Raw genomic sequence first — 22,675 nt, 5'->3', positions numbered from 1 at the left:
CAAAATATTATTCAGCCATAAAAAGGAGTAAAGTACTGGTGCGTGCTTCAAATATGGATGAATCTTGAAAATATTATGATAAATGAAAGAAGTCATTCACAAAAGATTAAATATTATATAAATCCATTTATATAAAATATCCAGAACAGGCAAATTTATAGAAACAGAAAATAGTTAAGTGGTTCCTAAGGGCAGGTATGAAGAGGTGTGGTATGGTTAATGGCAATGGAGTGATAAAATGTTCTGAAATTAGATAATGATGATAGTTGTACAACTTTATGAATACACTAAAAACCAATAAATTGTACAATTTAAAAGGGTAAACATTATGGGATGTGAATTATATATCAATAAAGCTATCATTTTTTAAAAAGTTAAAAATGCATTTATCATATGAATGAGAAAATCCATTACTAATATTTTCCCAAGAAATAAAAACATATGTGTACAAAAACAACCCTATGCAAATGCTTCTATTACCTTTTTCATAATTACTCCAAACTGGAAGCAACTTAGTCATCCATTAATCAGTTAATAAACAAACAATCTGTGGTAAATCCATACCATACACAGCAAAATAAAATAACAAACTGCTGATATATGCAAAAACATGGATGAATCTCAAATCTGTTATATCAAGTGAAGGAAACAAGAATTAAAGGTCAATTGAGTATGATTCTATTTATATAACATTCTGGAAAAAGCATAACTATGGAAACAGAAAACGGACCAGTGTTTGCAAAAGCCTAGAAGTGTAGGGGAAGGGGAGGGACTACAAAGGGGCACAAAAGAACATTTTGGGGAGATATAAATGGTTACACTACTGTCTGTAAAAATTCATAAAACTGTACATGTGAGATAAGTTAATTTCAGTGTATGTTAATTATACTTTAACAAATATAACCAAAACTCTGCACAAAAATCTCAGTCATTTCGCAATCATATGAGAGAAAAATACATCATGATTAATCAAAATGTTCTTTTGAAAAACTTTTCCAAAGGACCTTTGCATGTTTCTTTGTTTTTTACTCCTTGAATATTTTGAATACAGCACTCCATAGAGATAAATGATATCCTTCTATTCTTAGTCTTCAAAATAAAAAGTATAAGAAAAAAATGTGTAATTTTTTTCCACTGTCTTTTCCTGCCTGCTTCAGTTCTACATAAACCCACACAGAATATGGCTGTCACTTTGTCTAAAATCTGTCTTTTCAATAAAGAAAACTTTGATCAAAGAGAAGGTTCACTTCAGATAATAAATGTGGCTATGCTAACAGTGGTCTGATAATAAACAAAATTTATTTGCTTGAATAACAAATAAACATAATATGACTAGGTGTGTCCAGAAAGTATCCAGCCATGTAACATTAAAAAAAATACATTTACTGAAGATACAAGAACCATTGTACAATTAGGACAATGAAGCCTCAGTCCCCTTCAAAGTAGGTGTGAGAGAACTCACACAGTTCTCTCAGTAGCCATCAGCTGCCCCATTGTATTTTCCTGAATCTCATCAATGGTCTGAAATCTCTTCCCTTTCAAAGATGATTTTAGTTTTAGGAAAAGCCAGGCATCTCGGGGAACCAAATCTGGGCTGTAGGGGGGCTTAGTCATCTGGGTGATTGGATTTTCTGCAAGAAAAAAAAGTCTGCACAAGACCTGATGCATGAGCAGGCGTGTTGTTGTGATGAAGCTGCCAGTCACCAGTTGCCCATAACTATGGCCTTCTGAATTATCCAAATAGTTTCCACAGAGTAAGGTTCAAGCTTAACACAAAAGTGGGTGCATATTTGTTGCTCTACTTGCTCATTTTGAATGGGACGACCACACAGTACACACGCTCACTCAATGGTGTCTACCGCCCCCACTGACTACAGTGAAGTTGTCATTGTTCACACATGGCATCCCAGTCCACTCTCCTTGGCTGCCAGGTTACATCGATGTCATACAAACAGTTCTCATTATATTAACAATGGCTGGACTTTTTCCAGACAGACTTCACATATTAAAAAATTCTGACAATTTTGAAAACCATAATTACTGCTTATTTTGGTCTTTTAAGTTTCCTTGATGAAAAATGTAAGCTTAATGAACATAAAAACTTTGTGGCACAATTCTCAATACCTGTCTGGAATAGTGTGCCTGGCTCCAAAGAAGTATTTGTTAAAATAAGCAATCATATATGGACCTACCATCAGCTCAATATCACTGCCAATTATATAAAGTTGATCTTCCATGGAAAGCTTCCTGTTCAAATGGGCGAGAACATATGTAATTCCAGGCAAACGCACAGCAGGACTGGTTAGGAGACTGCCCCAGAGGGCACTGTAGAATGCTGACTGGTCTACAGCAGTAGCAACCTTTTCCAACAATGTATTTGTTCTGAGGTGCAAAATAAAGTGGTTTAAGGAAGGAAACATTTAATTTCACACTGTTAAAAATAAATCATTGTTCTCTTCCAGAAAGTATGAAAGCATCTATGTTATATTTATATGCTCCACCTGAAAGACCCTTATGATAGACTGAAAGAAGCATATACTTTAGAAATCAGAGGACTGGACTTAAGTCCTGGCTCCACCATTTACTAGCTTGGTAATTTAGGGAAATCACTTAGTATCTCTTCAGGTCAGGTTCCTCATTTGTAAAATAAAGATAACAAAAGCAATACCACAAGTCTTATCTATTTTAGTGGGTTGTTAACCATATATACATTTTAGTTAGTAGTAATCTTATAGCAAGATATATTTTCTGTTAATTTTCTATAAAATCTTAAAGGGCAGTTCCAAATGTTTCCTACTCTTTGATCTTAGACTTCCAACCTCCAGTACTGTGAGAAATAAATTTCTTTTGTTTATAAGTTACCAGTCTGTGGTTCACTGTCATAGCAGCCCAAATGGACTAAGACACACAACAAGATAAATCATAGGGATGTCACATTAATAAAGATCATTATTCATGTCTATCTTAACCTTTCTAATTGTAACTAATAGAGTTATAAAGTGGTACTGATTCTATGCTTCCTTTAGGAGAATTAACATAACAATTTAAAATAAAACTGATTTGTAACTAAATGAAATAACCTCACATTATGCTTTTAAAATTGTAACCAAGTAAGTAAAAATGTTAGTAAGAGAAAATAATAAGCTTTGGAGGCAAAATATTTTTTTCTCAAAGTAGCCTATAAGGATTATCCAACATTTTTAGGATTAGATTCTTACTGCATTATGGGAACAGATGAAATACAATAAAATGGAGTAGTAGGTAAATGCACTAGAATAAATTATAATTTAAATAATTAAGTCTACTTATAAGTTTGACATTTTCTATTTTTGCTATCTCAACTCATAAGTTCCTTTTTGGTAAGAACAATGAGATATTAAAGATACTTAATGCCATCATGCATTGTCTAAAACTATTAACTTCCAAAGAAATAATAAGAGGCTTCAAAACAGATCAAATCATTTTCTTCGAAAAATTAAAATATCAACAGTATCATGCCAATGGCTAGCGAAATAGCAGTGCACTTAGAGCTAGGCTATTTTCCAGCATTAACAATTTAAAAACTATTGGCAATGGCCCAATTTCCCATTTTTTAAATTAATCTAAATGTCCTACCTATTGTATTTTTATTTTAAATTATGGGTCATACTTTTTGAGTGACTTATACATGCTAGGCTCTACTGTTTTTATTATGCTTGTTTAAAGATGAGAGAATTGAAAAAAGTTCAGAAATGCGAAAAAGAAAAAGTTTTCTTGAGCTCACACAGTACCTGTCCATCCAGGATCTGAATACAATTCACTTATCTATCTCCCAAGTCTGTATTCTTATCGTCTAGCTATATTTTCAGTGTGATACACAGACTAGATACATCATAATATTTTTTATTTTTGCTATAGAAACCTTCAGGTGGTATACAAAGGATCCAGAATAATTAATTTTTGTGATGTTAAAACATTATTGATCTAAGAATGCTTACTGACAAACTCAAGACTTGGATTACTTAGCTGTACAAAAAACAGCACCATCTTACCTCTCATAGTACTCTGAACCTTCTTCTAAGCCAGGAAGAATACCAGTTAGCAAGCCTTGTAGACCAGGCTTCAGTGTTTTACCCAAAGGCAGATAATAAATCTCATACAAACTTAGCAATGTTGGTTTCACAGACATAGCAGCATTTGCAAGAAGAGGAAATAATCCAGAACTGTTCAAAAACATAAAAACATGAGCAATTATACACCAACAAAGTAGATAATCTAAAAGAAATGGAAAAATTCTTAGAAGCTTATAAAGTACTAAGACTGATTCTGGAAGAAATACAAAGTCTGAATAGACTGATTATGAGTAGGGAGACTGAATCAGTAATCAAAAAACTCCCAATGAAGAAACATCCAGAACCGGATGGCTTCACTTGTGAATTTAACTAAATATTTAATAAATAATCAATGACAATCCTTCTAAATTCTTGCAAAAAAATCAAAGAAGAGAGAACACTCCCAAACTCATTTTCCAAGGCCATACCAAAGCCAGAAAAGGACACTACCAGAAAAAACTACATACCAATTCCTGATAAATATGGTGCAAAAATGTAAATCAATTACTAGGAAACCAAATTCACCAGCCCATTAAAGGGATCGTTCACCACGATCAAGTGAGATCTATACCTGGGATGCAAGTATACTTCAGTATATGCACAAAAACAATGCAATATATCACATTAATAGAATGAAAGAAAAACATCATATGATCTTTTCATAGATGCAGAAAAAGCATTTGACAAAATTTAACACCCACTCATGATAATATTTATGGTATCAAAAAACTGAATTATATAATAAATAATATTTATTTAGATTATTCATTCAACAAGTATTTATTAAGGGTCTATTATCTGTCATACAGTCTTTAAGGTGCTGAGACTATAACAATTAATAAATTATATGAAAAAATTGCTGCCCCATGCCCTCATAAAACTTATTTCCAAGGGAAAAAGGTAAAAGATATAGTAAAAGATATATAGTAACTGGACAATATATATCTCAGATGGTGATGTCACTGAATTGAAAAAAAAGCAGAGGAGGAAAAAGCAAAGGCAGTTATTTCAATTTCATATACAGTGTTGAGAGAAGGCTTATCTGAGCAAAAATTAAGAGAGAAAATATTCACAGTAAAGTGAATCAGCAAAGCTAAAAATTTGACTTTTTAAACAAACTAATAAGAAATTTCTGGTCAAGATAAAGGTAGACATACTTTGCTCCCTTGTGCAACCACAAGAAGAAATACAACCTCAAAACAAATAACACCCAGAACTGCCAGAAAATCAAACTGTATAGAAGTCCAACAACCAAGGATTTAAAGAAGCCACATTCATCCGGACAGGCAGGAGGGGCAAAGATGCAGAGTCAGGGCAGAGAAGCAAGAAGAAGTGGTGTGGCAGAAAGGACAGTCCCACATTCATGTGTGATAGATAAAAGTCAGAAGGTATACCTTGGGAGGTAGCGACCCCAGCCCCAGGCCAGACTGCAGAGTCCAGGGTGCCAGCACCAGGAAGATAAAGCCCCAGAACTTCTGGCTGTAAAAACCAGAGGCAGTTGGGGTGGTGGAAGAAACTGCTGGCTTCTCAGAAGAGTCCATTTAAAGGGCCCACATAAACTTGAATGTATTCAAACCTACCCACTTTGGCATTCACCACCAGGGCAACAGCTGGAAGAGTCCCAGTCACATATGGGAAGTGGGTGAAGTGACTGTAAAAGAGGCAAGTGCTGGGAAAATCTCCAGAAGCCAGGTAGTGGCATTATCCCCTTTCTGAGCCCTCCCCCTATATAGAGCCACAAAGAGGTGAAGCAGTGTCCCTGCCCTCGTGAATAACTAAGGCTCCACCCCATATAACTTAACAGGTGCGCTAAGATAGGGAGTCAAAGCAGCTCTACCTATTACACAGAAACAAACACAGAGAGGCTACCAAATTAAGGAGACAAATAAATATAGCCCAAATGAAAGAGCAGAACATAACCCCAGAAAAAGAACTAAACAAAACAAATAGGCCAACCTATCACATGAAGATTTCAAAACACTGGTGATAAGGGTGCTCAGAGGACTCAATGAGTATAGCAACAACATAAAGGAAGAAATGAAGGTTACACTAAGTGAAATAAAGAAAAATCCACAGGGAACCAACAGTGAAGGGAAAGAAGCCAGGACTCAAATCAATGATTTGGAACATTAGGAAGAAATAAACATTCAACCAGAACAGAAAGAAGAAACAAGAATTCAAAAAACGAGGAGAGAATAAGACGACTCTGGAACATTTCCAAAAGTGCCAACATCCAAATCATAGGGATGCCAGAAGGAGAAGAGGAAAATCAAGAAATTAAAAACTTATTGAAAAAAATAATGAAAGAAAACGTCTCTAATTTGGTGAAGGAAACAGACATATACGTCTAGAAAGCACAAAGAGTCCAAACAAGTTGGACCCAAAGAGGACCACACCAAGATGCATCATAATCAAAATGCCAAAGGCTAAAGATAGAGGGAATCTTAAAAGTAGCAAGAGAAAAGAAGAGAGTTCCTAAAACAGGGGTGCCTATAAGACTATCAGCTAATTTCTCAAAAGAAACTCTGCAGGCAAGAAGGAGCTAGCAGGAAGTATTCAGAGTGATGAGAAGCAAGGACATACAACCTAGATTACTCTATCCAGCACAGCCATCATTTAGAATGGGAAGGCAGATAAAGTGCTTCCCAGACAAGGTAAAGCTAAAGGAATTCATCATCACCAAGCTAGTATTACATGAAATGATAAAGGGATGCACTTAAGAAGATCAAAATTATGAACAGTAAAATGACAGTAAACTCACAACTATCAACACAACTGAATCTAAAATATAGGAAACAAACAAATAAATAAACAACCAGAACAGAAACATAATCATAGATATAGAGATCATTTGGAGGGTTATCAGCTGGGAGGGGAAAGGGGAAGAATAGGGAAAAGATGCAGGGATTAAGAAACATAATTGGTAGCTACTAAGTAGACAGGGGGTTGCTAAGCATAGTATAGGAAATGGAGAAGTGGAAGAACTTATATACACAACCCACGGACATGAACTAAGGTGGAGGATTGCTGCAGAGAAGAGGGGTACTGGGTGGAGGGCGGCAAAGGGGAAAAAACTGGACAACTGTTATAGCATAATCAATAAAACTAGTTTAAAATATTTAAAAAAAAACTAATATAATTGGTAAAATTATATAATTTACCAATTATATAATATAATTGGTGAAAAAAAGGATTTATAATTCAGCAGTGCCAGGAGTGAAAGGAGAGACATCACTATAGATCATACGTATATTACAAAGATAGTAAGAGTATGTAATGAACAACTTTAGATCTGAAAATTTAGATAAAATGGGCAAATTTCTGACATAAGTAGAAATTTTAAATAGTCCTGTTATCTACTAAAGAAATTAAATCTGTAACTATAAACTCTCCCACAAAGATAAACTCCAAATAATTTCAATGAGGAAATCATGCAAATACTTAAGGAAGAAACTATATCAATGTTATAAAACTTCCAGAGAATAGGAAAAAGTTCCCAGCTTGAAACCAAACCAGATAAAAATGTTAAACCAGTCATTCTGTAGTGAACATAGATGCAAAAGAAAGAAAGCAAAATGAGTGACATAAAAAAAGATTACAAATCATGAGCAAACAGCACATATTCCAGAAATGAGAGGTATATTAAAACTTCTAAAGTCTTGAACACTTTCTACCTAAGGTGGAGAACATGAGAAAGATGTTCATCATCACTTCTCTTTAACATTATACTAGAGTTCCCTGTCAGTTCAATAAGGCAAGCAGAAATCAAATATCTTAAAATTGTAGCATAAGAAATAAAACTGTCATTATATGCATATAACATGATTGTATATGTTGAAATTTCAAGAGTCTAAAAGTTATTAGAAAGAATAAGTTAATCTGGCAAAGTTTCTGGATACAAACCAAATATAGGAAAGTCATTGTATTTCTAAATTTTAGAAACAATATCCCAAAGATTTTTTAAACAAGAAGCAAAATCACTACACATAAAAGTTTCAGAAAATGGACTTCATTAAAATTAAGAACTTTTTTCAAAAGACAGCAAAGGGAAATTTTGGTTCTTCAAAGATGCCATTTAGAGAACGAAAAGGCAATCCACAGACTAGGGGATAAATATATACAAGTATACATAAATATACATATATGGATATTGATAGAAACAGAAAAAGAGAGGGAGAAACAGAATAAGAGAGGGACAGGGAGGAAGGGCAGGGGAGAGAGAAAGACAGGTAGTTGGAGAGGTAGATGTTTTGAGTAGAAAAGAATAGGAGGAAATTTTCTGGCGACGGAAATGTCTTATATCTTGTTTTGAACAGTGGATACACGACTGACTACATCTGTCAAAACTTATCAAATTGAACACTTATGATCTGTTCATTTTATTGTATGTAAATTACTAACAACAATAAAAAAAGAGACAGAGAAAGAATTGATGAACTAGATGGCAACTTAAGTTTCTTTCTACTTCTGTCCCTGTCACAAGAGGAACAATTATCAACCATCTGTAGACAAGAGACCACTGTGAAAATCCAGAACATGCTGGTCAGGATGAAATACCAGCTCTGGACCACAAAGAGTGAGAAGGACCACAAAGAACCCCACTAGAAGGATAAGAGGAATGGTTACATTCCGACTGTACTGCTGTCCTCCACACTGGCACAGTACCACACCGAGAGGGTGCCATTGACGTACAGTTTCTACAGTGAGAAAAAGCCCAAGGTAGACAACCAGCACACCCAAGACTGTGGAATGCTTCATGGGAAGTCCACGTGGGTCTCACCTCACAGGGATCAAAGAGGAACATAAGAGGACTAACTACTAAAAATCAAACTGGAGAAGGAAACTTTTTTTTTATTGTCACCTGAGTCCACGCTTATTGATTTTTACAAAGAGGGGAAGGGAGGGAGAAAGAGAGGAAGAGAAACATTGATGTAAAAGAGAAACATCGACTGGTTGCTTTTTGTATGTGTCCCAACTAGGAATGAACCTGCAATTGAGGCATATGCCCTAACTGGGAATCAAACCACAGCCTTTCGGTTTGTGGGATGATGCCCAATGAACTAAGTCACATAGGCCACGGCAAGAAACTGGGATTTAACAACATTATAGACCCAGTGGACCTAACATACATTTATAGAACATTCTATCAACAGCAGCAGAATACACATTCTCATTAAGTGCACATGTAACATTTTGTAGAACAGATCATATGTTAGGCCACAAAACAAGTCTTGACAAATTCAAGAAGACAGAAATTATATTAAGTACCTTTTCTAATCACACTGGTATGAAACTGGAAAATTCAAAAAAACAAAGAAATTAAAACACACACTCCTGAACACCAAGGGCTTAAAGAAGAAACCAAAAGAGAAATAAAAAATACCTAGAGACAAATGAGAATGAACATACCAAAACTGACGGTGTGTATATACATACTTCTCTAAGAGTGATGTTTATAGTGATAAATACATATATCAAGAAAAATGAAATATGTCAGATAAACAACTTTATTCCCATAGGAACTAGAAAAAAGAAAAAAGCCAAATATTAGCAGAAGAAAGGAAATAATAAAGATTACAGAACAGAAATAAATGAAATAGCAGGAAAACGATAAAAAAGATTAATAAAACTAAAAGTTCCTTTCTTTGAAAAGTTCATTTCTTTAATGAGCTACATTAATCAAGAAAAAATAAGAAACCAAATAAATAAAATTATAAATGAAGGAGGAGACATTACACCTGATATAACAGAAATATGAAGAATCACAAGGGACTACTATGAATACAAAAACATTGGATAACCTAGAATGGATGAATTCCTAGAATATAAAACCTACCAAGATTAAATCTTGAAGAAATAGAAAATCTAAACAGAGCAATAAAAAGGAGATTGCATCAATAATCAAAAACCTCTCAACAAGGGAAAATCCAGGACCAGATGGTTTCACATTGAACTTTTTTAAGTTTTCTTATTTCTTTTATCTATTCATGAAAGATGGAAAAGGAAGGAGAAAGTGAGGGAGAGAAACATCAATCTGTTGCTACTGCATGTTGCCTGACAAGGACCAAACACACAACCCAGGCATGTGCCCTGACAGGGAATTGAACCCATGACCTTTTGGTTTTGGGGATGACATCCAACCAACTAAGGCACAGCAGCCAGGGCATTCACTGGTGAATTTTAACAAATATTTAAAGAAAAATTAATGTCAGTCTTTCTGAAACTCTTCCAAAAAACTGAAGAGGAAGGAGCATTCCCAAATTCATTTTAGCAGGCCATTATTACCCTGATATCAAAGCCAGATAAGGACACTACAAGAAAAGAAAATTGCAGGCCAGTATCATACACCATAAATTATACACCAGTGTCAAGTGTGATTCATTCCTGGGATGCAAGAATGGTTCAACTTATGCAATTCAACCAACGTTCAACATATGCAATTCTATAAATGTGATACAATAATAAAATGAAAAATAAATATCAAATGATCTCAACAGAGACAGAAAAGTATTTGACAAAACTCAACATCTATTCATGATAAAAACTCTCAATCAATTGGGTATAGAGAACTACCTCAACATAATAAAGGCCATAAATAACAAGTCCACAGCTAACATTATATGCAGTGATGAAATCATGAAAGCTTTTTCTCTCAGACCAGGATTATATGCAGTGATAAGGCTGAAAGCTTTTTCTCTAAGATCAGGAACAAGACAAAGGTGTCTGCTTTCCCCACTCCTAATCAATACCAGCCACTACACCTAGTACTGAAAACAGAGTACTCCTAGCCAGAGCAATCATACAAGAAAAAAAGGTATCCAAACTGGAAAGAATGAGGCAAAATTATCTCTATTTGCAGATGACATGACTTTATATACAGAAATTCTAAAGGTTCCATCAAAAAACTATTAGATCTAATGAAGAAAGTGGGTACAGTTCCAGGAAAAAAAAAAAAATCAATATACAAAATCAGGAGTGTTTCTATAAAAATGAATTATATGAAAAAATAAAGAAAACAAGCCCATTTACAATAGAATCAAAAGCAATAAAATATGAGGTTAAAGAGTTTTACACTGGAAACTAAGACATTAATGAAAGAAATTAAAGACACAAATAATTGGAAAGATATCCTATGTCCATGAATTAGAATATTTTTAAAATATCCATAGTATTGAAAGCCATTTACAAAGATTCAATGTAATCCATATCAAGATTTCAATGACATTTTTTATTGAAATAATGAAATCCTAAACTTCCTTTGGAACCACAAAAAACCCTAAATGATTAAAGCAATCCCAAGAAAGAAGAACAAAGCTGGAGGCAACATACTTTCTGATTTCGAACTATATTACAAAGTTATACTAATCAAAACAGTATGGTACTGGCATATGTAACTATGTGAGGTGATGAATGTGTTAAGTTACTGTGGTAATCATCTATATATATATATAGGGTTGGCTACAAAGTTTGCTTGTTTTTTCAGTACAATGGCTCTAGTAGTGCTTAGTTGTCTTTAATTTTATTCAAAACAATTTTGTTAGAGTACATTGTGACAGCTGTCATATTAGCGTGCATTTTAAGAAAACATCAAAATCGGTGAATTTTTATGTAGCCATTTTAATACTGAAGATGGAAGAAAATATGCAGCATTCTTGGCAAATTATTCTCTATTCTTTATTATTTCAAGAAAGATAAAAACACAACTGAAACACACAAAAAAATTGTTCAGTACATAGAAAAGGTGCTGTGACTAATCAAATGTGTCAAAAGTGGTTTGCAAAGTTTCATGTGGGAGATTTCTTGCTAGACAATGCTCCATGGTCAGACAGACCAGTTGAAATTGATAGCAATCAAATCAAGACATTAACTGAGATCAATGTTATATCGTGCGAGAGATAACCAACATATTCAAAATATCCAAATCAGTAAAGTTATTGGTGAAAATAAAAATGTGTCTTTTCTTTTATGGAAAAAACTAAATAGACTTTTTGGCTAACCCAATACTATATATATATATATACTATATATTGCAACCCATGATATATATATATACACACACACACACACACACACACACACACATATATATTCCATATGTTGTACAACTTATACAATGTTCTATGTCAATTACATCTCAATAAAGTTGAGGAAAAAACAAAAAGATTTACACATACATGAAAAAGAGAGAGAAATAGTAACCTGAGAGTTAGGTAAGAGGAAATTACCCAGAAAGCATTACAGAGAAAAAAAAGTTTGAAAATAGTGAAGAGGGGTTAAGAGATGGGGAAGCCAGCATGAGAAAATCTAACATATTTAATCATAATTCCAAAAAAAGGGAAGAGAGAATAGATAGAATAAAGGCAAATTTTCTCTGGAAGAGATTCCATAAGTAATTAAAGGCATTAATTCATAGATTTAAAAATGCCAATAAACCCCAACCAGGATAAATAAAGAGATACCTACCTCTGAATATATCACAGTAAAACTACAGAGTACTAAACACAAAGATATAGAGGAAGAGCTATTTCAGGTGGGGTAATTAGGTAAGTCTTCTCTGAGGAGCTGATATTTAATTAGAGACCTACATTAGAGTATTTAGGATGAGGGAAAAACAAAGACAATGAGGAAGAATAAGCAAAGAGATCTGTGTCATCAGAATGAAATAAATTGGGGCAATAGTGGTGGGAGTTGAAGGTCATTGACAGAGCCAGGGCCAGAGTATATAAAGCTGTAAGAAGCCATGGTAAGAATTTTGAATTTTTCCTTTAAGTATGACAGAAAGAAGTCAATGGAGATTTTTAGCAATGGGATAACATTATTTAATATACTAAAAAGTTTATTCTGGTACTGCACAGAGAAAAGGGAGTAAGAGGACAAGAACAGATGTGCAAATGTTATGAGGCCAATGATAAAGACCAGGCTAGAAACGATGCTTATTTGGAGTGGATGCAACTAGTGAAGATAGAAGTAAATGTATTTGGGACATATATCAGAACATTAACTACCATTTATTGAACTAATGTTGTACATTTTTCTAAGCATTACACATATATTAAGTCTCTTAATTATGTTATCAACCTATAAAATGGGACATTTCGCAGATGAGAACACAGTCACAGATGAAAAAAATGGCCCAAGGTCACAGAACAAGTTAGTGGTGAAGACAGTTTGACTCTAATGCCTCTGCTCTTAACCACTGTGAGACAGAACTCTTAGTGACAGAATGTACATGAGAGGAAAAAGAATATGGGCAAGCAAGACAAGATATCAAGCGTAACTTTCAGATTTCAGACTTGCGTAAATGGATTGACAAAGCTGTTATTTACTGAGCTTCAGCACACTGCAGAAGGCCAGGTTTGTAACAGAAGGCGATAAAATTAAGTTTTGAACAGATTGGGCTTCAACTGCCTTTTTTTAAAATAAAATTTACTGGGATAACAATGGTTAATAAAATTATAATATATAGGTTTCAAGTATACAATTATATATCACCTGCATATAGCATTGTGTGTTTACAATCCAAAGTCATATCTCCTTCTGTCATCATATACCTGACCCCCCTTTTCTGTTTACTACCCCCAGCCCTTTCCTTCTGGTAACGACCATACTGTTGTTTGTATCTATGAGTTTTTGTTCATCTTTTTGTACATCTGTTGCTTTGAGTTTTATAATCCATATATGAGTGAAAGCATATGGTTCTTGACTTTTTCTGTTTGAACTTATATTACCCAGTAACCCTTCTTCTGGGTATCTATCTGAAAAATCTGGAAACATTTATTTGAAAAGATATATGCACCTTTAGGTTCACTACAGCATTATTCATGGTGGGCAAGATAAGGAAACAACCAAAGTTTCCCTCAAGAAATGAATGGATAAAAAAGATGTGGTGCATATATACAGTGTAATATTGGTCAGTCATAAAAAAAAAAAACATGAAATACTGCAATTTGCTACATCATAGATAAATCTTAACAATCTCATGATAAGCAGAGTAAGTCAATTATCTTTTTTTTAAATTATTTATTTGTTTGTTTATTTACTTATTTATTTTTAGAGAGAGGGGAAAGTAGAAAGAGAGGGAGAGAAACATCACTGTGTGGATGGCTCTCACTTGCACCCCCAACTGGGGACCAGATGCGCAACCTAGTCATGTGCCCTGACTGGGAATCGAACCAGCAACACTTCGCTCACAGGCCGACGCTCAATCCACTGAGCCACAGCAGCCAGGGCTGTAAGTCAATTATCTTTTAAAATTTCACACAGATGGCAAGTAAGCCAGGAATTTAAAGCAGAAACCAAACACATAAGAGATAAATCATGGGCATGGATAAATCTGCCCAAGAAGTTAATATAAAATGAAACCATAAGGTAAAAGACTAAACAAGCCCTAAGAAACTCCGTAAGTAGATTTCCGAGAAAGGAGGGAAGGCTGGTAAAGTGATCAAGTAACTAAACTGGAGAACACGGTATCACAGAAGCCAAAAGAAAGGAATACTGCAAGTAGAAAATGGTCACCAATGTTGAAAGCCACTGAGAGATTCAGGTAGCTTATTTCTCAGGCTAGTTCTCAAGCTTAAAAGGGTAGAAAGTCCTGTAATAGCGACAATTTTGAATAAAGACTTCATAAATGACTGCGAAGAAAAAATTTTACATTAAGCAATAAATTTTTTCTGAACCACCTAACCATCAAAATACTTAAGACCCATATCTGAAAACTTCGATCATCAAGGGATTTTCAATTTTTAAATTTTTACTGCAAAAAGCATAAAATAGTTAAAAGTATATTTTACTTACGTGTAAATAGTAAAATTATTCTTACCTATATAAAAAAAGATCTTTGGCAAGTCGCTTAGGTCCAATAATTTTGAAGATAATTTCATATGTTTCAAGTGCCTTCCGATGAACTCCACCTGGTAATGCTGGATGGAGACACTGAGCTAGGCGCTTGCCTATGGTCAGTTTTTTGGGTACTACTTGGTACTTTGCATTATTTTGTAAAACCTTGAAGAAAGTAGTTTAATTCAATTGAGAAAAAAATACTACATTTCATTTTATTTCCACTTTCTAATACACTATTATCAAAAATCTTTATAGAACTTCTTTATACTTCAAAACAATTAGAAAGGAGACCAAAAAACTTATTTTTGTCAATTACATCTATCAAGGTATATCATATTTGAAATTAAAACTGAGGATTTTAGAAAATATTTACTGCATTTTAAAAAACCCATTGCATGTTAACAGAAATAACATTTTTATGAAAAATAACGATATTCCAAAACAATTATTTTTCAGAAGAGAGGCATTGCTTTAGATTTTTTGTAAAACTTTAATGTTAATTCGCCTTTGATCTATTTGGATATGCTGTTTGAAATATACAAATACTGGGCTTCGACATAAATATGTAGTGGGAAGAGGGACAACTACTGCTGTAGTATATCATATTATAGCAAGTAACTGTAATGCTTACAAGAATCTATGTAAGATTATGATTGCCTATTTGTTTTTACTAACTTAATTTCCCAAATGGACCAAACACATTTTGCTTTATTTATTCAGTCATAACATTTCTTTAGAGATAATGGTCAGAGTAGAATTTATAGAAGGAGATCTTATTTTACAAACCACCCAAAAGGAGATTAGTTATTTAAGTAATAAAAATAACTTATGAATGTAGTTCTTCAAAGTACTATGGTAAAGGGATGACAGAATATTATAAAATGGGGATGCTGTAAAAGTTTTGAAAATTTATCAAACCTCAAATTATTTAACATGTCAAACATAAGGGTGGGCATGTAGTTTTAAGAGAAATCCTTGGCATAATGAAAATGAAAGCTTTTCTTTTTATGATATCAAGGTAATCATCTATAATATCAGGAGGAAAACTAGTGTTTTTGGTGTATATTTTAAGACAAATTTCTTTCCTAATAATTGTATGGTAAGCTGTTTGATGTTAAAATTGTTATTGAAAGAGCTTTCCTCTCCTATTTGATCCCCGGGTTCATTTAATATCCAGAAGCATTCCTAATCAATGACAACTACTTAAAAAACAAATCCAGAAAACTTCCAAAATATAAAAATTATGGATGAAAGATAATAAAGCTTTTATTTTAATTAAGAAAAAAATAGTTGAAATAGTGTCAAAATTTAAAACTATGATCAGTGATACCACCTTATTTAGAGTAGATAAATATATTTGGGACATATATCCAGACAAGTCAAGAAAGATCATTCCAGGCCAAGCTCTAGGTTGACTGCTTGTTATTTTTGTACAAAGTACTATACTAACCTTAATTAAGGCTTGCCTGGATATAAAATGTTTCTTTACTGTTACAAATGTTTCCTTTGGAAAGGCCCTATTAGTTACTGCTTTCCATATGCGGGTTTTCATTTTGTTGCCATGAACTCCAGAACCATATCTCATGCTCAAATACAGAAACTTATTAGTCCTATAGTTAGCATTTGTGCTGCTTTGTCTTGTTTTTATAGGTAATAATAATAAATATAATTGTGTTGTTCTGGCATCAAAAATACGCCTGACTACACAGGCACGCAACTCATGAAGTAAAATAGCAGTAACAAAAGTAATTCTGAAGTTTAGTTACATTTTCAAACTTTTTACTTAAAAATTTAGAGAAATTTAATAAGCATAGACACAAATTTCTGATTTTTACTGCCTTTTATGAATTGGATAAGACTGACATACCTTATTAAGTTTTCCAAGTGCCGATATCAAATCTGCCCATTCACTGGAGTATTCAAAATTCTTTAGTGCTTTGTCAATTGCGGCTACATAGTTTCTATATTTGGAGTCACTCAATAACTCCAACTCTTCTGTGTTCATCCTCCCACAGTGTTCCACTAGAGGCCAGTTCCAAAATCATGTAAAGTCATTACCTACAAAAGAATTTTGCAGGAGGAACCAAAGTTACAAGTATTAAAAAGGGTTCAGATGCTCTTTTACAGAGTTAGCCACTAACTTTAAAATGTTACTTAAATTATAAGTGGTTAATACTTCCATCAGCTAGTATGCAGGGTCATGGAAGTATTAAAAGACATCTTTAAAGACAACTCATTTTGTGTTTCTTCCTAAGAACTGGAAAAATGGCTGTGATATTTTAGGGATACAAAAGAGTAGGAAATATTCTATACTTATTTCAATTTAAGAATCAAGTTATTTCCCTGTCATATTTGCTAATAAAACATTTCTGAAATACATAGTTCTTCATTTTGTTTTGATCCTATACACTAAGACTGGTTAGACTGTAAACATCAAGGACATGTGGAAAAGAAAAATGATTTAAAGATTATCTTATTTTACTAAGCAATAAATTAGCATACAGTATGAAAGAACATCAACTCATTGAAATTTAACCTTAATAATTTTAATGGAACTGACAGTTTAAAATATATTCACAAATTCTTTGATATTACTCTCAAAAAGTGGTACCTAATCCTCCAGCTCCTTGGGCTGAACTTTGTGACTTAATTCTAAGGAAAATAATAAGGCAGAAATGACAATGTATGGTGGCTAAGACTATGTCATAAAAACACTCCAGATCCTGCCTCTGTCTCTCTCATCACGAGCGCTGGGAAAGCCAGCCAGCATGTCATGAGGACACTTCAAAGAGCCCTAAGGAGAAGTCCTTGTGGTAAGGAGTTGAAGTTTTCTGACAACAGCCATGAGAATGAGCCACTTTAGTAGCAGGACCTCTATCCCCAGGCAAGCCTTGATTTGACTGCAACACCAACTGACATCTTGATTGCTACCTGATGAGAGAACCTGAGCCATAACTATATAACTATATTTCTCAAATTTATGACCTACAGAAAGTTTGTTTTAAGCCACTGAGTTGGGGAGTAATTTGTTATACAAGCAATAGATAACACAGAGTAGTAATAGGATTTAATTGAGGCCTAACTGAGAAACCAATGTAGCCTCTTCTCCAATTATTTTGGTATCCTTTCTGACTTAGTTAACTAACAATGAACCTTTCCCTAGAGCTGGGTTCATGGAACTGAAGGAGGATCTAAGAATTGGTCTCAGAGGAGTCTAACACAATTAAATGGGGAAAGGGGTGGTATAAAAATAGTCTTTTCAACAAACTATTTTGAGATAACTGGATACCCACATCTGTAAAAGAATGAAGTTTATTCTATTTTCACACCTACACAGAAATCAGCTCAAAGTGGATCATAAATTTGAATGTAACAACATTATAAATACCCTAGCAGAAAATATAGGATGAGATACTCATACAACTAGGATGGCTGGAATAAAAGACAATAAAAAATATTGGCAAAGATATGGAGAAGTTGGAAACTTTTTACACTGCTGATGGGAGTGTAAATTAGGGCAGCTGCTTTGGAAAATAGTCTGGCAGTTCTCAAAAGGTTAAACAGAGAATTATTGTATGACTCAGCAATTCCACTGCTAGGTATGTTATATGTATCCAGGAGAAATGAAAACATATCCACAGAAAAAATTTTAGATGAATGTTCAAAGAATTATTCATAATAGCCAAAAAGAGGAAAGAACCCAAATATTCATCAACTTATGTATGGATAAATAAAATACAATGGAATATTCTTCAACCGTAAAAATGAATGAAGTGCTGATACATGCTACAACATGAAGCCTGAAAACATGCTAAGTGAAATAAACCATTCACAAACAAAAACACACATATTTTATGATTCTATTTATATGAAATGTCTGGAACAGACAAATCTATAGAGACAGAAAGTAAATTATTTTTTGCTTAGGGTGGTGGGGAGGGGATCAGGGGAATGGAGAGTGATTCTTAACAAGAATGAGTTTCTTTATGGGATTATAAAAATGTTCTAAAATTGATTGTAGTAATGGTTATGCAACTCTGTAAATGTACTGAAAACCACTGAATTATACACTATCATGGGTGAATTATATGATATGTAAAGTATCAATAAAGATATATATATATATATTATATATATATAATGGGCCTCATGAGTCTGTGAATTTCTTCAAATTACATGCAAAATTTATATCTTTCATTTTGAGGAGATAAGTCTACTACTTTAATAATATTCCCAAAAATATTTTTCTTCATAATCCTCAAAAAGATTAAAAATTACTGCTCTAGAAAACAAAGCCTGTAAAACCTGTTTGCAACAGGAAAAGCTAAATTTATTTTTATTATCTTAATACTTTATTTTTAGAGGAAAAAGTAGAGTCACAATTACTTTTCCTCAGAATTTTATATTTTCCATTATATGTGAGCATAATTTGCAGATAAATTAGATATCAATCTGATCCTCTTTTCTTGTTTGATAATTGTTTTCCTTTTCTTTCTTCTTTTTTTTTTTTTTTCCTGAGATCAGATGAGATCGGGCGCCTTCAGGCTGCTATTGCCCTGGACTTCTTTCTTCTTTTAATCGTCATCAGAGGACGTGTTTTTATTGATTTTAGAGAGGGAGCGAGGGAGCGAGAAACATCAATGCAGGAGAGAACCACTAATTGGTTGCCTCCCATATGCACCCTGACTGGGGATCAAACCTGCAACATAGGTATGTGACCTGATGCGGAACAGAACCCATAAAACCTCTTTTTGGTGTATGGGAAGGCGCTCCAACCAACCAACCCACCTGGCAAGAGCTGATAATTGTTTTATTGTTATCTGATATTGTAGGATATTCTCTTAACTTTTAAACTTTCTGCAATGTTTTTTTCCAACCCTTGGTGAATATTTTTGCTTGAAGATATATATATATATATATATAATTCAAGGACACTTGTTTCTAATATTTTATTGATCATAGTTTTACATTTGTAAAGCTCTCTACTTCTGGGACTTCCACTAAATTTATGGTGAATTTCTTGGATTTGGTTATATTTCTCCGTTATTTTTAAAGTACTTTTCATTTTCCTTTAATATTTCTGTTAAATCTCATAATTTCCATCTGAGTGTTGGGGAAAAACTAAATTTATTAAATCAAAATTTTCTTGGTTAAGATTATGCCAAAATGAGGCAATACAAACTTCCCAATTCTCTACCTCAATTCTTTTGTCCATAAAAAATGACAAGCCCTAAATCCCATCTTTGGAGAGAAAAATCACCTTAAATAGAGAGTCACTTGACGACATGAAACTATTCACTTCAGTATACCATTGGCCAAACACTATGTTGGGGGCAGGAGGCTGATTAAAGAGAATATTCCAGACATTAAGATATTTTCATTCCCAACTGGGAGGTGTGGGAGTGAAATACAAAATTAGGTAAATCCTTAAAGATAGTAAATTCACCTTCCTTTTTACAATTGGGATATTTGACTCTAGGGACTTAAAATAATACAAAGTTATAAACTTTGTTATCATACCTTTGTATTCTGATTCAGAGTAGCAAACCAAACAAAGCAGTATTCTGAAGTACTCTGAAAAATTCAAGATATATATAAACTTAAATAGGTGAATCAAAAATAACCTTCCATTTCAAAATTTATTAATTGTATTTTTATTTTTTTTATGCTGTTACAGTTGTTCCAGCTTTTTCTCCCTTTCCCTTCCTCTACCCAGCCCCACCCTCTTCCCTCCCTGAGCCAATTCCCATATTGCTGTCCATGAATAACCATCAGTTGGTTAAACCCTTCACCATCTTTCATTCCATCCCTAGATCCCTCCTTTCCAGCAACTGTCAGTCTGTTTTACGTATCTAAACTTCTGTTACTGTTTTGTTAGTTGGTTTATTGTGTTCATTGTATGTATTCCACATAACATGTGGTATTTTTCTTTGACTGCCTAGCTTAGTTCACTTAACATAATTTTTTCCAGGTTCATCCATGCTGTTGAAAATGTGTGTGTGTGTGTGTGTGTGTTTGGTATTGGTGTTTCAGTATCCTTGGAGTATATTCTCAGAAATGGAATCACTGCATCAAAAGCAGTTCCATTTTTAATTTTTAAAGGACACTCCATATTGTTTTCCACAGTGGCTGCACCAGACTACATTCTAACAGCTCGCTAGGGTTCCCTTTACTCCACATCCTCACCCATCCTTGCCAAATTTCCTGATTTTGTTTTATAAAAGAGTTGGGAAATCAATTTCCCTACTAGGATTATAAATCTTTGAGAGTAGGAACTGTTTTATATGTGTCTGTTTTATGTTTCATAGCAGATAACTTACAATACTGAGGATCAAGTTGGGTTCATACACAGTGGTTTAAGTATAGTGTTTAAGAATAGATATAAATTAAAAACTATGCAAGCTGTTTTATCATTGATCTATGGTTTCTAAAATCTTTAAAAACGAGATTTAAATATAAACACAACACAGAATTATATATTCAGATACAAAACACTGAGTGACATACTAAAACAATTAAAGTCATAAATTTCATAAGTAATAGCTAAATATTAATAGTGTCATATATGGAATAAAGGTTAGAATGAACCTTAAAACAAAATAGAATATGTCTAAGTTTGTTTCTGAGAAATCAGAGAAGCCAGAACTGCAAAACCTAATTAAACTAAGGGGGAAAAATCAACTTGATTGGATTTTCTGAAAGTGTAAACAAATAGCACAAAATAACCAAATTCTAATCAATAAACCACAAATGTACTAGTTGTAGAGTAAAGCACATATATAAATTTTACTGACAGGGACAATTTTTTTCCTTAGCAATATTTCTAGTATAAGACATATTATGACACATCCATTTTGAAGATATATAATATTTATGCATGGAGATTAATCTGAAAAACAATTTAGTAATAATTCCAATCAATGAAAATAGTGGTTATTATCTTTCATCCAGATAATAATAATAATATAGTTATGAAGCTATATTGACATAACTTTAGACATACTTTTCTTATTTGACACAAAAAACCTTACAAAAATGTACACACACACACACACACACACACACAAAATAGCTAAGTTTATGGAGTTCATAACTTTTGTATGTGTTTACAGCTTTTAAAAAAGTTGAGCCAGGTAAGAAATTTGGATTTTCTTACCTATTTAGCTTTAAAAATTCTAAATATTTAAAAAGAGTTCACATAGCATAAGACACTTGTAACACTCAGGTAGAACAAAATCTCATGAAAATGCTTGAAAAATGAAAAAAAGGAAAAAAAAGGAAAAATGTAAGAAACTGTAGATGTTTCATTGGTACAGGAGATACAGTATTTTTCCCCATGGGAAAAGATGGTCAAATCCTAGGAATAAAAATTTGGTTTTGCCTCTTCAATGATTTTAATACAATAAAATTACTCATTATATATCAGAGGATAAGTATAGGGATATGCTACTTTTGACTTTTTCATTCAATATGTAATAAATGAAATTTTTCATCAAATATATAATAAATGCAAATTAGTTCTTAGATATGGCTTTCTATATTTTATTTTTGAACTGGCTTAGACCAAGAATATTCAAACTAACTGTAGTGAAGAGTCAGTTTTTCCCTCCAATCCATGACTGATTTATATTTTTCTAAAAATATAAAATCATGTGTTTGTTGCTGAAGCAATATCAAATTGCTATAAAAGTTTCTAAATACTTAGTTTTATTTCTATGCTCATCTCATGTTTCATTAACAAGGAA

General features: G+C 33.3%; 1 protein-coding gene across 4 annotated transcripts in view; it reads right to left on the bottom strand.

Annotated features, from left to right (window-relative positions):
• The window catches only part of DOP1A (DOP1 leucine zipper like protein A), a 119,511-nt gene that overhangs the window by 64,978 nt on the left and 31,858 nt on the right, over positions 1-22,675 (bottom strand). For all 4 annotated transcript variants that reach the window (XM_090279621.1, XM_090279619.1, XM_090279620.1 and 1 more), the window contains exons 2-5: positions 16,798-16,988; positions 14,911-15,092; positions 4,032-4,202; positions 2,193-2,382 (exon numbers count right to left, since the gene is read on the bottom strand). In XM_090279621.1, the coding sequence (XP_090135747.1) occupies positions 2,193-2,382; positions 4,032-4,202; positions 14,911-15,092; positions 16,798-16,935 (681 nt within the window). In that variant the 5' untranslated portion in view covers positions 16,936-16,988. The remainder of the gene's footprint in view (positions 1-2,192; positions 2,383-4,031; positions 4,203-14,910; positions 15,093-16,797; positions 16,989-22,675) is intronic.

Source organism: Furipterus horrens, unplaced genomic scaffold (assembly GCF_987537825.1).
Source record: "Furipterus horrens unplaced genomic scaffold, mFurHor1.1.pri manual_scaffold_6, whole genome shotgun sequence".
Classification (NCBI taxonomy): domain Eukaryota; kingdom Metazoa; phylum Chordata; class Mammalia; order Chiroptera; family Furipteridae; genus Furipterus; species Furipterus horrens.
The sequence above is the reverse complement of the archived record's forward strand: the minus strand, read 5'-3'. Positions and strand labels throughout refer to the sequence as shown.